Source organism: Lissotriton helveticus, chromosome 10 (assembly GCF_964261635.1).
Source record: "Lissotriton helveticus chromosome 10, aLisHel1.1, whole genome shotgun sequence".
NCBI classification, from domain to species: domain Eukaryota; kingdom Metazoa; phylum Chordata; class Amphibia; order Caudata; family Salamandridae; genus Lissotriton; species Lissotriton helveticus.
Window position 1 is genome coordinate 203,785,269 of NC_136071.1, and position 14,149 is coordinate 203,799,417.

Here is a 14,149-nt window from a genome sequence, read left to right on the forward strand (position 1 = left end):
GATCTGAAAACTTTGGAAGATATCAGATTCGAGAGAGCTGCATCCCTGAAACAAAGCACTTCACTACCATATGTAACTGTTGGCAGGAAGGAGCCTAGCTGTAACCACTCCCAGTAGTGGTGCATAACTGGGACCCTCTAAGGTTCTTTGTAGGATGCGGAATGCATGGGTCAGGGAAATAGCTTTTCTCTTCAAGTACACTTATATGCTGTTTAAAAGTTGCCCAATGATCAAAAGTACTCCCAAATATGTGTATGTTATCGGCTCCATTTGTTTTATTTCCTAAGAACCATTTGTTTTTTATTTTTCTACTCACTTCCATGATCTTTGTTTCCTTTAGATTAACTGTTAATCCATTTGTTGCAGAATATATAAAAAGTAGCTCAATAAGTCACTGCTAGCCAACTTTTTGTCATCTGCATATGGAAGATTAGATATGGGCATAGAGCCCAATTTTGGGGGATGGTAATTCACTTTATTTAGATCAGTTGGGAGGTCCACTAAGAATAAATTGAATAGGTACGATGCAAGGGCAGAGCCCTGTTTTAGGCCCTGACATGTCTTTATTTCTTTGACTATATGACAAAACAAATACCAGTACTGCAGTTCAACATTAGGGCCTTCATACAGCCTTAGGAATCTTCACAGTGTGTTCAAACTATTAACTTGAAAAAGTTATCCCAAGGCTGTTCCTAATTGAAAAGAATTCATTGTATAATTTAATGTAAAAATGTATATTGTAAAAAGAAAGTGTGGTTGATTTAAGTGAGTTTGAATGAATGTTTGTATGGAATATCTAAGAGGATAGAAAAAATGCTTTTTTGGTTTTGTAGGTTGTGATAAAAAGCAAACGTCAAGAAATGTATATAAATGTTGAAATGCTTTAAAATAACAAAAAATTCTTTTGCTAAATAAGAATAAAAATGTAAAGATTTATTTCAGACAGAAAAATAAGTCTTGGGAATATAGTGATTTGTTTCATTATGTCGATATATTTGTTTTAATGTTGAACTGCAGTACTGGTATTTGTTTTGTCATATAGTTAAGTGAGGCTTGACCTTACTGCATTGAGCCCAAACCCCTTTTTTGGTTTCAAGTTTATTTCTTTGTCAGCGTAGTTCCATCTCCTATTCTTACCCTCACCCGGGTATCTGTGTATAGCAGCTGTATTGCTTTTAAAAGAGGGTGCGAAATACCCCAGAAGTATAACTTGTGACATAGGAGGTTTCGACTCGTGGAATACAGCCTTGTAGTCCACACTGCCCAAAAATAGTGGCTAGTTCTTGTTTATCAATGTATCCATTATTATTGATACCACCAGTAGGTTGATTTCTCTACCTTGAGATTTGGAAAATCCTGTACATTGTTATCATCTGACCATTCCAGCAATTCAATAAGAAGCAGATCGGCAACATATTTGGCCTCAACATCTTGCAGGATAATTAGGCGATAATTTTCCAGCTGTTGCCTATTTCCTTTTAACACCATCCGTGTGGCGCATTTTCCCGCTGTGCGCTGAAGTTTTTGAAAACCCGCGGTTCATGACGAGCTCAGCTCGTCATGAGCGTACGAGAGGTGTACCTCATGACGAGCTGAGCTCGTCATGAGCGTCGAAGGGGTTAAAGATTGGGTTAATTATCAATCCCCTCCATGAGTCAGGCACCGTCTCTTGCTGTAGCGCATAATTGTATACCTGGGACAACATTCTTGTTCAGAACTCTACATTTGATTTAAAAAACGCGTGTGGCCGACCATTTGGCCTAGGGGCCCCATCATTTCTGCTTCTTTGTATTACTTTATTTATTTGATTCTCTGAAACTTGATAAGGAGCCGGTGGGTACAGTTGTATTCTCTCCTCATTAGATTGCTCTATATATATTGCAAAGAGTTAAAAATGATCTGTCACAAATTTATCCCAATTTTCTTCAGCAATATCTGAGCTTTTTACTCGACTTGGTGGACGATTTAGGCCATTAAGTAATTGCGTAAATTAGAACTTGTGCCAAAAATATGAAGTTTAAAGATTTCTGCCACAATCTGGTTATCGCTACAGAGAGGCACAATATGCATGCAACTATGATATCTTTCAGGAATTTCAGTAATATCTCTACCTTGAGTGATGTGTTTCATATAATTTGTTTCTATATATAGGAAGGTAGAACTTACATAGTGTTTATGTGCAATGGCATGTGAATTTAAAGACTTGACTACACAGGTCATTTAAGTGCCAACAGTTGACACTGAACTCTGTTTGTGTTTACCATTCAGAGCTGAAATGGTGATTCCGTGTTGCCCATTTCCATCTCATGCCTGTCAGTGTTATGATAAATACATAGCTGCTTCAATTTATTCTCCAGTCCAGTTACAGTATGCGTTTCAAATTTCTCACAAACCCAAGTTTGCTCAGGGTATATAGTTAGTTCGCCTTTTTTCTGTGCTCAACCGAAACGTGCTTTGTAATGGAATTTTACTATCGTTTCAACAGTGATTTTATAACGTAGGGTTTAATTTCCAGCACATTGTTGGTGATTTCCTATGTTGGAACAGCTGAGCGAATGAAGTCCTTATCTCGCAGTGTTAGCAATTTTAGAGTGAAAGTCCTTTATATATCCACGTTTTTTGTATTTTTTTGACTAAACACTTGTTTTTACTTGTTCTCATGTCACCTTGTGCAAAGAACTGCCACAGCCCGCAACCACGTTTGTTATTTTTTTTACTTTTTACTGATCACTTGTTTTTACTCGTTCTCATGTCACCTTGTGCAAAGAACTGCCACCGCCCGCAAACCTTACTTCTGGTCACCCATGTTAAGCTGGTTATTAACTGATTTTGGGATTTGTATCCCTCACCACTGAAAAATAAATCACATTGCCATCCTTGTACACATGACGTACCTTAATATTAGAGAAACAACAGGGTGATGGAAGAAGGGCTTTAGTTAATCCCGGCCACTGGCTATTGCTCTGTGCAGTGAAGAGATTAAAATGAGTGTCCAAAGGCAGTAAGAAAAGAGATTGTAAATAGGAGGCTTAGTGAAAGATTGTTAATTGTGACTTTGCAGTTTCTTCCTAGAGGTAGATGAACCATTTCAAAAGGAAGCATATTAGGGAGGGCCTTGCAGTGCTTAATTTGTGCAGGTGGTGGACACAGGCACTCTTTTTCGGGGACCGGAAATTATTAGTCCTCTCAGTCTGCTGAGGGAGTGTGGTATAATTTCATGAGGAAGTTTGGTGTAGCTGCTGGTGAGGTTGCATTGAGTGCCATCAGGTGGATTGCCACCTGGCCTTGAGGATGTGCTTAAAGAGAGGCACGGCATCTTTATAATGGCTTAAGTATTGGTGCCGGATGTTCACAACCTTCAAGAGCCAAGAAAAACTTGCAGGTTCTGGTGATCTTTGGAGTGTTTTGTTGGCTCAGAAGGAAGAGGGACGTTTGCAGTGTGTGCATTGATGGAATTGCAGGACTAGGGGTCTGTTCCTTTTACTTTTAGGAAGGCACCAACAAAGGTAGGGCTGGTGGCATATGTGATGGAGACAGAGGTAGGACTGTCTTCATTGAGCTGCGTCAACAGCTATGGAAATCTGTGGAGTGGATTACGTTGGTTTAGAAGCAAGAGGGAACTTTCCACTGTGTGCATTGATATTCTTATGGGACTAGGGGACTATTTCTTTTACTTCCAAAAAGACGTTAACAAAAGAAGGACTGCGACATATGTGATGGAGACAGAGCTGAAAGTTGCCAGAAGTCTTTATCTTCAAAGAAGGATCCAATTTTTACAAGATGAGTTGGAGAAAAAATTGTGTATTTGTATTTGTGAAAGATCTTGTGCTTCAAGAGCGCATTATCAGATTGCAGTATTTTTATGTTTTTACAGTATTTGATGAAAACGAGTTTGGTTTAAAACATTTTTTTTTAAAAACTGAATTGCCATTGGCAATGCAGAATGTTGTGTGTATTGTGATACTTGGGAATTCATATTTATGTTGATTCAAATTTGGGTCGTTCGGAGGCCCTATGCAGAATCTTAACACTTCAACGAGGCTGGGCAGTTTTTCTGGCAAACCTGTGAGCTGTGATGATTTCAATGTGTTAGTACTTAGTTTTCATGTGGTGTCGCCTCTGAATGAGCAAAATTGGCAAATCGAGATTGCGCCATTGTCTGACTTTAGTACTGGATGCCTAGGAGTCTGATTTATATACTGGCATTTGGAGATTCTTTGTGTTTTTTTTATCTACACATGGCCATTGCCTATGGATTGTATGGAGGTAGTGTATGAGTATCTTGGTGCGATGGAAATTATATTAGCTTGTACATTTTAAGATTCAAATTTTGTTCTGTGTTTTTTAAAATCATAACTGAATGCTACAAGTGGAGTCTGTCATGTGAATTTGTAATGTAGTATGGTTACACATTTGGTTATTGGTTTGTGCTCTTAATGCACAGTCTTTGGGATATCGAGAAAATAACTTGCTTAAGGAGGATTAAGGATCTGTACCCTGACTATTACGCGTCTAGGAGTCTGACTACCTACCCTGCATGTATAAATATGTGTAGGCCTCTGTTTTAACTACTTGCAAGGGTACCCTCACATATGTGATGTTCACAACACTGGTCTAGAGCTGTGGTGATGTGTGATTTAAACTGTATGTGATATTTGTGTTTGACATGAGGTTAAGAGAGCCTTATGTTTGGATGGGCAATGATGTTTTTCCGACCTTGTGGTTTTACTTTGACTGCTGTCTTGTCTGCATGGGTAATGGAACGTGTAACATGGTTAGTTTGGTGATTGTGGCTCAGAGGTGTTGGAAATTGGTTTGAGTGCTTTCCTTACTCTGTATTTTTATGATGTTGTCTGCCATTCATTTGCCTACAAAATGTTCTTTGCTTTCTTTGGGTGGGAGTTCAGATTTCGAATAGAGCACACCTGATTGGATGCTGGCATTGTCGGCACTGCTGCAAATGTTAGATAAGTATGACCCATCTGGTACTTTTGTATGTCTTGAGTTTAAGAAGAAGCTTCCCAGCCGCTGTTGTCCAGGGACTAGGACAGTGTCCCTCCCCCACCCCTTGAGGCTTTGACCAAAACTAGGGGACCGAACAAATATAGTTTGCTGATCTCTCTTGGAAGGCAAGTCATTCATTGGCCTACCCTGAAATGAGGCACCCTTGACCAAGAGAACACGCATTTACAATGCAATAGGTCTCGCATTTACACGAGTTTGAGCTATTGACATTGCAAATAACGAAGCCTTTTATTTTTGTTTTAGTTTTTAAAACAGAAATAAAAGGCATTGTCATTTACAATGCCAATAGCTTAAACTCGCGTAAATGCGAGACCTATTCTATTGCAAATTATTAGAAGGTCACTCCAGCTGGCCCTAGTACTCCTTTACTTTGCTAAATTAAATGCTTGTTTGCAGGCTTCTCTGCACAGTGGAATAAGTCTTCAGATGGGAGCATACTGAATTTTTATACTTACGCTCAAACAACCAAGGATCAGCTGAGCTAGCAAGTGCTAGGGCCACAGTGAGTGTAAAAGTGTGCCTCCAAAGTACACAATGTTAATTAAATGACACAGACACCAACATAGAACCAGTCCGGAGTAAGCACAATCTTAGCCAGCCCTCCAAGAAACCCAGCTGAGGAGTCAAACATTATGGCAGTGAGGTCATCTCGGACTGTGTACATTATGTATGCGCATCACACACTGCAACACCACTGGGTCCCTGCTCGGATATGCACCGCTGCAGCCTGCAGACCTTCCGGAGAGCTACAAACCCCCACGAGAAGTGGGGTCCCAGCTGCCGGGCTAGTACTATCCGCCCGATTATAGTACTCCGGTGACACCAGTTCGCATATTGCAGCTGGGAGACTGGACTCTGGCTGCGGGAGGAAAGAAGGACCCCCCTTGTCCCTCCCAGGGACCCCACTCCCGCCCTGGGAGTGCAAATCTGGAGTGCCCTCTGCGGACCTGAGGTGGAGCCTGCTGCCCGCTCACCTTTTCGGGCTTTCAGCAGCACCGTGTTGGCCACAATGTTTTCAATCTCCATGATCAAGGGTGGTTGGGCTGGCACCACATTGCTCAGACTGTGGTGGGGCTGGTGGGGGCCCGGTGCGCACCGTGCCGTCTCCTGGCAGACTGACCCATCATACCCCGGCGCGGGGCTGCCTCTGAGAGTTGCAGCAGGTGCCAGCGCTGAGTCTGGCAGCGGAGCGGCACTCGCTCCCGGCCCCCAACCTCTTCGGCTCGCTGTAGGCCCACCCTACTGTGGGATTCCTCTGTGCCCTCTAGTGGGTGGCCTGGGCTGAGGACACAGTGCAGATCCGCCGCAGCTACAGTCTTCGGACAGTGGCCGGTCACTTCAGATAATCTACTGCTGTGCTTTTCGAAAGCACCGTAAAAGCAAAAACTATTGAATAAAAGAGCCATGCTAGTAGTTACCTTCAGAGGCAAACAGAAACCTAACCCTTAAATTAAGTTATGTACATGGCGCCCGTGAAACGCGTGCGCCCTTGCGAAAGCAGAGCGCACAACGGAGGACTCCTCTGCAGGGCGTTGCAATTGTGCTAATACAAGAAAAAAGTACTTAGCGGCTAATTAAGAGACGCCGTCACGCCGCAAACAAACGATCCTGTCCGGGTGTGCGGGCCAAAAGGAGACAGGGCGGTAACAAAAAAGCCTTGTTTTCAATGGGAAGCCAACATTTAGCATAAACGATGGCGCCAGCCAATAGGAATGATGCGCAGGGCTTCAAGTCCCCTTCTGAAATCTACTCGATTACAAAAAGCCTTGCCGAGCTGCGAGACCTAATAAAGGACCAAAGTTCACCTGACTAAGACTTGAGTGGAGGGCTGTCTACGGGAGGAGCCTGTCCAGGAGCCTCAATGATCTGCAGCCCAGCTGATCAAGACCAGCGACCAAACCATCGGGAGGAGAACGCCCCCAAGAGAATTGTCTGTGTGATGAGGCGTATTTCTTGCGTTGCTCCCCTGACCTAAACTCTTCACGATTGTCCTACAATATGGTTGTTTCTTTTCATACTGACCTGTGAATATGGTGTACAGGGGTAGGGGCTTGCAAGATGGAAAAACTTCCTTTGCCTTCTCTAATACTCCAAGCTGGAGAGGAAAAATACGGGTTCTCTATTCTATTAAAAACGCTTGAGGTGCTGTCAGTCACAGGTGACTGGTTTTCCTGAACTTGGGACCATTCGTAACCTCATTCCACAACCTACTCTTTTTGAGTTACCATGGTTGCATGTTATGGTGGTACCCTTCTTCTAAGGCAGGCCACAGATGTTCCTGGTGGATGCTGCCTTGTTCATTGAACGCTCCCTTTAATGTAAACTTAGGTTTACTGGGAAACCTCCATGAATCTCAATTTGTTTTTGTTTAGTTGGGTTCCATTTCTAGTTTTTTTTCTTTAAGTGAAATATTAATTTGCGTTTGAGGAACATGCAATAATGCAGAGAAATAATACTCCAAACATCATCAGGCAGTTCATGTCATATATACCTAAATGATCTTTGCACAAGGGTGCAGGGTTATCAGCTGTTCAAGAACTTAAAGCAGCTACGCGACTTTTCTGTGATGCTCTGCATATTGTACAATTTAGAGGGGAAAGTTGGACAGGCAAAGATGCATTGTTGTGGTGGTCCTCTCTGGCCTTCGACTAATCAATTGCAGTTTTTCATTGTACAAGGCTAAAACTTAGTTCCCAGAGATTTAACAAAGCCTTCTTAAAACTTCTGAACCTATGGCCATGGAATAATATTTTGCTGTAGCCTCCTTTGGTAAAATGCTACTGCGTCTTTGTATCGAAGTGCAATAGAACAATATTGCATCTTTCTGTTTTTCTTTTCTTTGTCATTTTAATTACACTGCATTTCTGTACTGTAACTAAAAACCTACTCTTTAAAAATCAGTGACCAGACATTAACATTTAGCGCATGTCTTATTGCATCTGAGCTGCAGCATTATAGTACTTCCTTGAGTCAGCTTTGATTGCTTGACCATGCGATTCTTGGAGAGTCCAGGATACAGAGGAAGCTTTGACTAATGCAGTTGCAGTGCAACAGTACGCACACCCCAGGGGCACTACTGATAAAGAAGAAAGCCAACCAAGGATAGAGCCAACTGTCCAACCTTTTGAAATGTATTCATAAGTTATTAATGAGCATGAATATGTAGAACTGAACAATTACCTTCTGTTTTTTCAAAGAAGTTTTATGTTGACATATATAAATGGATGGAACTCTCACACCTTTAAAACTTTATAAAGATGTTTGCTTGCAGTGCTAAAAACGATAATTTTTGGGAACAATGCATGTTGTTTAAGAGTAGAATGGGTAAACTTGGAAAAGTAACATAGACAACTTGTTGCCCTGACTGTCACCTTGACCTTGTAATCGGGTTAGCTAGGAAGCAATGTGGTCACTTGAGTTGTTCCCCTACCATTCCCACAGTCACGTTTCATATTCTCCATCTCTGAAAAAACCAATGGTGACACTGCGAAAGGAAGAAGTGGAGTTGTCTGCTGCACCATTATTTTCTGTTGGATATCAGAGAGACTTAACTTACTGACTTTGAGGGAAGGTGGACAGTGGCCCAACGTGTCAACCTTGTTCTGAGGGCCGTGATTCACCACTAGTGTCTAGTTTCCCCCTAGTGTTTGTTAAGCTCTTCGCTGGAGTGTGAATGGCGAGGAGACCTGTTAAGACCAGTCTGGCTAGGAACTCTTCATTTAAGAGAGTTCATGAGTAGAAAAGGCAGTGCGGTGCATGTAGGAAACCTCGGTCTGGAATTGTTTTCTATGGTGATAGAAGTTAAAATTTGATGTAATCTGAAATATGTTGTAAAGAAGTGTGAAGAGCAGCAAAGCAACTGAATGGCAAAATGCCTCTGATTCAAATTCCCTGGTGGACTGTTCTGTTTCCAATGCGTATATATATATGTATACAGAAAGAACGGTATAGCTGCTTTGCACTTTATCTTGCCACTTTGCACATGTATGAGCAGAAGTATGCTTCACTGTAAGCTATACATCTGTAAGGATGATATAATTAATTTTGCACCCTTAATACTGCTAAATTTGCACATAAATTAGTAGACAAATGTACATGTACTAGTGGAAGTATGCTTCAATGTAAGCTATACATCTGTAAGGATGATATAATTAATTTTGCACTTTAATACTGCTAAATTTGCACATACATTAGTAGACAAATGTACCAAAAAGTACTTTAAAGATTGACGGATACGTGTTGTTAAATGTATATTGTATTCAAGTAACTAAGGCATTTGACAAACCAAAACTGACACAAATGTATGTTGTATCTATTTTTTATGTTTGTTGTTATATGGTTGTATTCATACATACCGAATAAAGCATTTTGAAATTGAATTATATGTAAGGGACTGCCTTAAAGAATGTTGTCGGTTAAATGTTTACTTTTTACCTGAATTGATACTTTTCTTTTTTTAGAGTCCGATTCACCATCGGAGCTGCCAGTGATAAAGGGTGCTCCACGTCTGCAAAAACTATCTACTGCAATTCCCAACCAGCTGCTGCTTGTATCTCTTTTGGAACACCTGTGTTATGTGCATGAACAAAACCCCCATCGCTCCAGATGCTTATTTAAATGTCAGTAAGATCATTTCTTGTGTCTTCTCACCTTTAGTTCTTTGCTATACAGTGTATTCTCTATGGATGGGGAGGGGAGGGAACAAACTAATTATTTGCGATCTAGCTTATGGGGACACTGCAGTGTCAACATACATGTGTCGACCTGCACGAGCCCTGGCCCACCCAGGGCCTTTGGAAACTTTTGCACAGGCGCTCTATGCACTCAGTCTCTCAGTTGATGGGGGTCAAAGGTCAAATCCTTTGCCCTGCGATATCTAGGGCCCTGTTTGGCCATTTTATACTATATTGGGTTAATTTTGCCCCTGGTGGCGATCACTAGCTACCTAAAGATTTTTCTACAGAACTCCTAGTCTCTAAGGTTGCACACTTTGGGGGGCAGTTTCCACTGGCTCCCTGCACCAGCATTTCTCCCTTTTCTTATTCTCTGATACTTATCTCCTCCAATTTGGGTGTAAAGTCCAGTTCTTCCTCTGAACCGGTCGATAGGGGGTGTAAGGGAACCAGCCTCCCTGGTCTTGGAGGGACCCACTGGTCCGGGGCCCAACTATAAGCAGAGTCCTTGGTCCATAAGGGCATCAGGGGATTTGTCCTTCCAGTTATTTGTGGTGCTGCCACCTTCCAGTCCCAGTATCCAGGTCCAACAAAAAGCACTCTTCGTGCAAGAGTTTGTAAGTGGGAGTGGAAAGTTTTAGAAGCCAGGCACCCCCGGCCAATCATAGGGTGCCACATTACCTCTCCGCCCCTGTCCCAATCCTCCTGCACAGCATGCTGTAACAGTTCAAGATGGCACCATTCAGAAGTCACAGATAATATCTCCTCTGGAAACCTCAGCTCCTCCCCTAGTTGGTATCATTGCCAGGGCCTTTCCCACCTAAACGTCAGAGAGGAGCTCCCTCCTGTGTTGGCTCCAGAGGCCTGAACTCCCTCTTTTGTTCAGTAGTCATGGAATGTCCCAAACCTGACAGAAAATGAACAGACAGATTTTCGTCCTCAACCCTTCCTCCCCAGGAGCTGAGTGAAGCACTGTTAATTGCTTCCTTTGTGTAGGGAGGCTGCTGTTCCTTTTGCTGAAGAGCAATGCAATTAACTTGGCCTAGCAGGGTAACAAAAGGCCAGGCTAATATCTAGCCCTGCAGTGTCCCGTCTGTGCCAGGGTACCTGTGCTCAGTTACCAGTCTGCACGCTACAGTAGTCTCACGCGTGCAAGCCTCACAAGTGTTCATGTAAAAGCCTCACAAGTGTTCATGTAACAAGTCAAGCGCCCCTTACTGTGCCATAGTGGCCTTATCTTAAAAGGCAAACATTAGCTTTAAACACACACAATCCAGTTACCATGTGATTATTGTGAGAGAGACACCAGTTGTGAGGATCACCCACAGTACAAAAATAAAAAAAACTGTTGATCCAAAAGCCTAAAATGATTTTCCATAACTTTCAGTTCCTTGGACCTTCCCCCCCTTCCAGACTTGATACTTGTATAATTTACGTACTCACTCAAAGAGTGTCTAATCCAATAACTGATATTATAGTTACCTAATAGTTTTCAAAATTCAGTATTGCAGGGTCAACCAGATTGTTTACACCTTATCAAGGGCCTTTATATAAAAAAATCAGTTTGTATCCACTCAACAACATGTGAGCTTTACCTCTGAAATATTGACTGCTCAAGATTTATCCGATTCATTCAGATATCTGAGCATTCCTCATTCTAGATTTTGTACCTTAGAAATGCTGTGAAACTGCAAAAAAATTTCATCACTAACCTGCTGCTAGTAAATATAGATGTTTGATAAAATGTTCATAAAACCATTGTCCTAATGTGATAATCCAATTGTGTATGGTCTTTACCTGTTACTGTAATTCATCCCTAGTTCTTTTGGCCAATCACATTGTCTCATCTTAAATATTTTGCATACCCTTCAAGAAGTATCACTGGCAAAATAAGCATTGAGAAGTATCTCTAGAAATTGTGTAATTATACCGTTAGTTTCACAGGCTTTCCCTTTCCAAGAGTCACTAATCAATCTGACTTTAAACATAAGTGGAAAAAATCAAAAGGACCACATTTACAGGTCATGGTGGGATCCCATGCATAGATCTTTTTCAGTCTGCCGACACGCGTCACAGAGGAAAAAACACAAGCATTATCTGAGCGAAAAAGGGCCACAAAAAACAGTAAATCCTAGTGGAATTTACGCTTAAAAATACACTGCCCACTTGACCAGAGATAGTCAGATTAAATTTCCTTTTTTGTGACTTAGGGCCCGATGTAGGTAGCCAAATACCGGTCGGTAACGGACTAAAATCGGAAAATTCGGCCATTACCGACCGGTATCAGTGCATCGAGATGTATGTCACCAAAAACGTACCGAATCGGTAAATACCAGTCGGTAAAACACCGAATCGGTATTACACGATTCGGAATTTACAGAATACATAATCTCCGAATCGGTAAATAAGAAATGGTAAGTTACCGAATCGGTAAACACCAATTTCATATTTACCGAGTCGGTAAATAAGAAGTGGTAAAAAAGGCCATTTGAGATGTAGCAAGGCCAGGAAATACCGAATTTCGTGAAATTCGGTATTTAAGAGTCGGTATTTAACATGGATTGGAAGCAGGTGGAAACCAGGAACAGGATATATAAGAAGCTCCCAAAATGCAACAGTACACCCACAATGGCGGCCTTCTACGTAATTGCAAGGCGGCTACGGATACAGGCAGCAGGAGAGAGGGTCTGGCTAAGGGAGGAGCAGGTATATAGGCAGAGGATCACCCTCTTCCAACTCACTGAAGCAGAGATCCTGCAAAGGTACCGACTCCACCCCAGAACCATCCTGGACTTGATCAAGGACCTCCACCCATATCTGGAACACCCAACCCCAAGAGCACACGCCATCCCACCCCGTGTACAGGTGCTGTGCTGCCTACACCTTCTTGCCTCTGGGAGCTACCAGCACGTGATAGCCTATGCAGGTGGAGTGTCCCAGAGCTGCCTGTCACGCTTCTTCAGAAAATTCCTAAACGCAATGATGCAGAGGATGGAGCACTACATTGAGTTCCCTGAGACAGCTGCAGAACTAGCAAGGACAAAAACCGAGTTCTATCAACTTGCACAGTTCCCGCACATTATCGGCTGTATCGATGGGACGCACATCCCACTATGCCCACCTGCAGCAACTGAGCACATTTACAGAAACCGGAAGTCCACCCATTCAATCAATGTGCAGGTGATCTGCAACGCTAGAAACATGATAACGGACATTGTGACCAAATATCTAGGGAGTTCCCACGACTCCTACATATTCACCAACAGTGGGATATACAGACGCCTTGTGGCTGGTGATTTCGGTGATGGATACCTGCTGGGTAAGTATGTGTGAGACACCCTGACAGTTCATGAAGAAGGTGCACACCTGAGTACGTGACTAATCTAATTATCCTTTCCCACCCAGGTGACAGTGCATATGCCCTGCGTTCATTTGTGCTCACCCCCTACCTGAACCCATCCACCAGGAGTGAAAGGCGTTATAACGTGGCACACAGAACAACACGTTGCGTGGTGGAACGTACATTTGGGCTGCTGAAAAGTAGATTTACGTGCCTCCATAAGAGTGGAGGTGCACGGCAACACACGCCAATTATCTGTTGCAAGATTATTGCGACCTGCGCCATGCTGCACAATCTAGCCACCAAGGAGGGCACAGAGATAGAACTCACATATCATGAGGACATTGATGATGGGACAGTACAAGCAGATCACAATGCAGCAGGAGCAGCACCAGCAACTGTGACGTGCTGAAATTACCAACAGATACTTCTAATTGAGCGATGACACACAGCCAGGTCCAGTGATTGGAACACTCGCTTTAATGTACACAACTGCACCTTCCAAAAAAACATTAATCAAATTAAATGCACCTTGCACAATGTTTTGCCAAAGTTTCCTCACTTTGACCTGTCCTGTGATCAATATATCTTTCAATGTTTGAGCTTACGCATGATGTTTTGCGAGGCACGGGGCTGGGGGTCTACATGTGCAGTGGTGCCGGTGTCTTCGGCATGGAGTCTGCTGCTCCTACGTATGTCCTGAACAGGCGTGCTGGACCCACTCCTGCTCGTTGACTCCTCAGTGTCCCCAACAACCATGTTGCCACCTGTGGCTGTCAGCTGTGTCAACATTGCCTCCATTGCTGAGGTCACCCTCCCCATCCCCCGGGACAAGTCACTGCAGCAGTGAACAATGTCAGTCTGCAGATTAACAGAGCGGCGACACTGCAGGGTGGTGGAAGTTGCCAAGCGGTTAATCGACTGATTGAGCAGCCTGACCTCGCGCCTGTACCTGCGCCTCTCTTCTTGGTCACTTTGCAGCCTGTCACAGAGGGTGCCCATGCGCACCTCCATGCCCCTCACCCCCTCTGCCATGGACTCCATCCCTTTGCCCATTGCCTCCATCCCTTTGCCCATGGTCTCCATTCCCCTTGCCATGGCACCTTTCCCC

General features: G+C 43.1%; 1 protein-coding gene across 2 annotated transcripts in view; it reads left to right on the forward strand.

Moving 5' to 3' along the window:
• The window catches only part of EIF2AK1 (eukaryotic translation initiation factor 2 alpha kinase 1), a 270,439-nt gene that overhangs the window by 42,709 nt on the left and 213,581 nt on the right, over positions 1 to 14,149 (forward strand). For both annotated transcript variants that reach the window (XR_013602088.1, XM_078665149.1), the window contains exon 2: positions 9,486 to 9,644. Coding sequence is in view for 1 of the 2 variants with exons in the window: in XM_078665149.1 (XP_078521275.1) it covers positions 9,486 to 9,644 (159 nt within the window). In the remaining variant the exon portion in view is untranslated. The remainder of the gene's footprint in view (positions 1 to 9,485; positions 9,645 to 14,149) is intronic.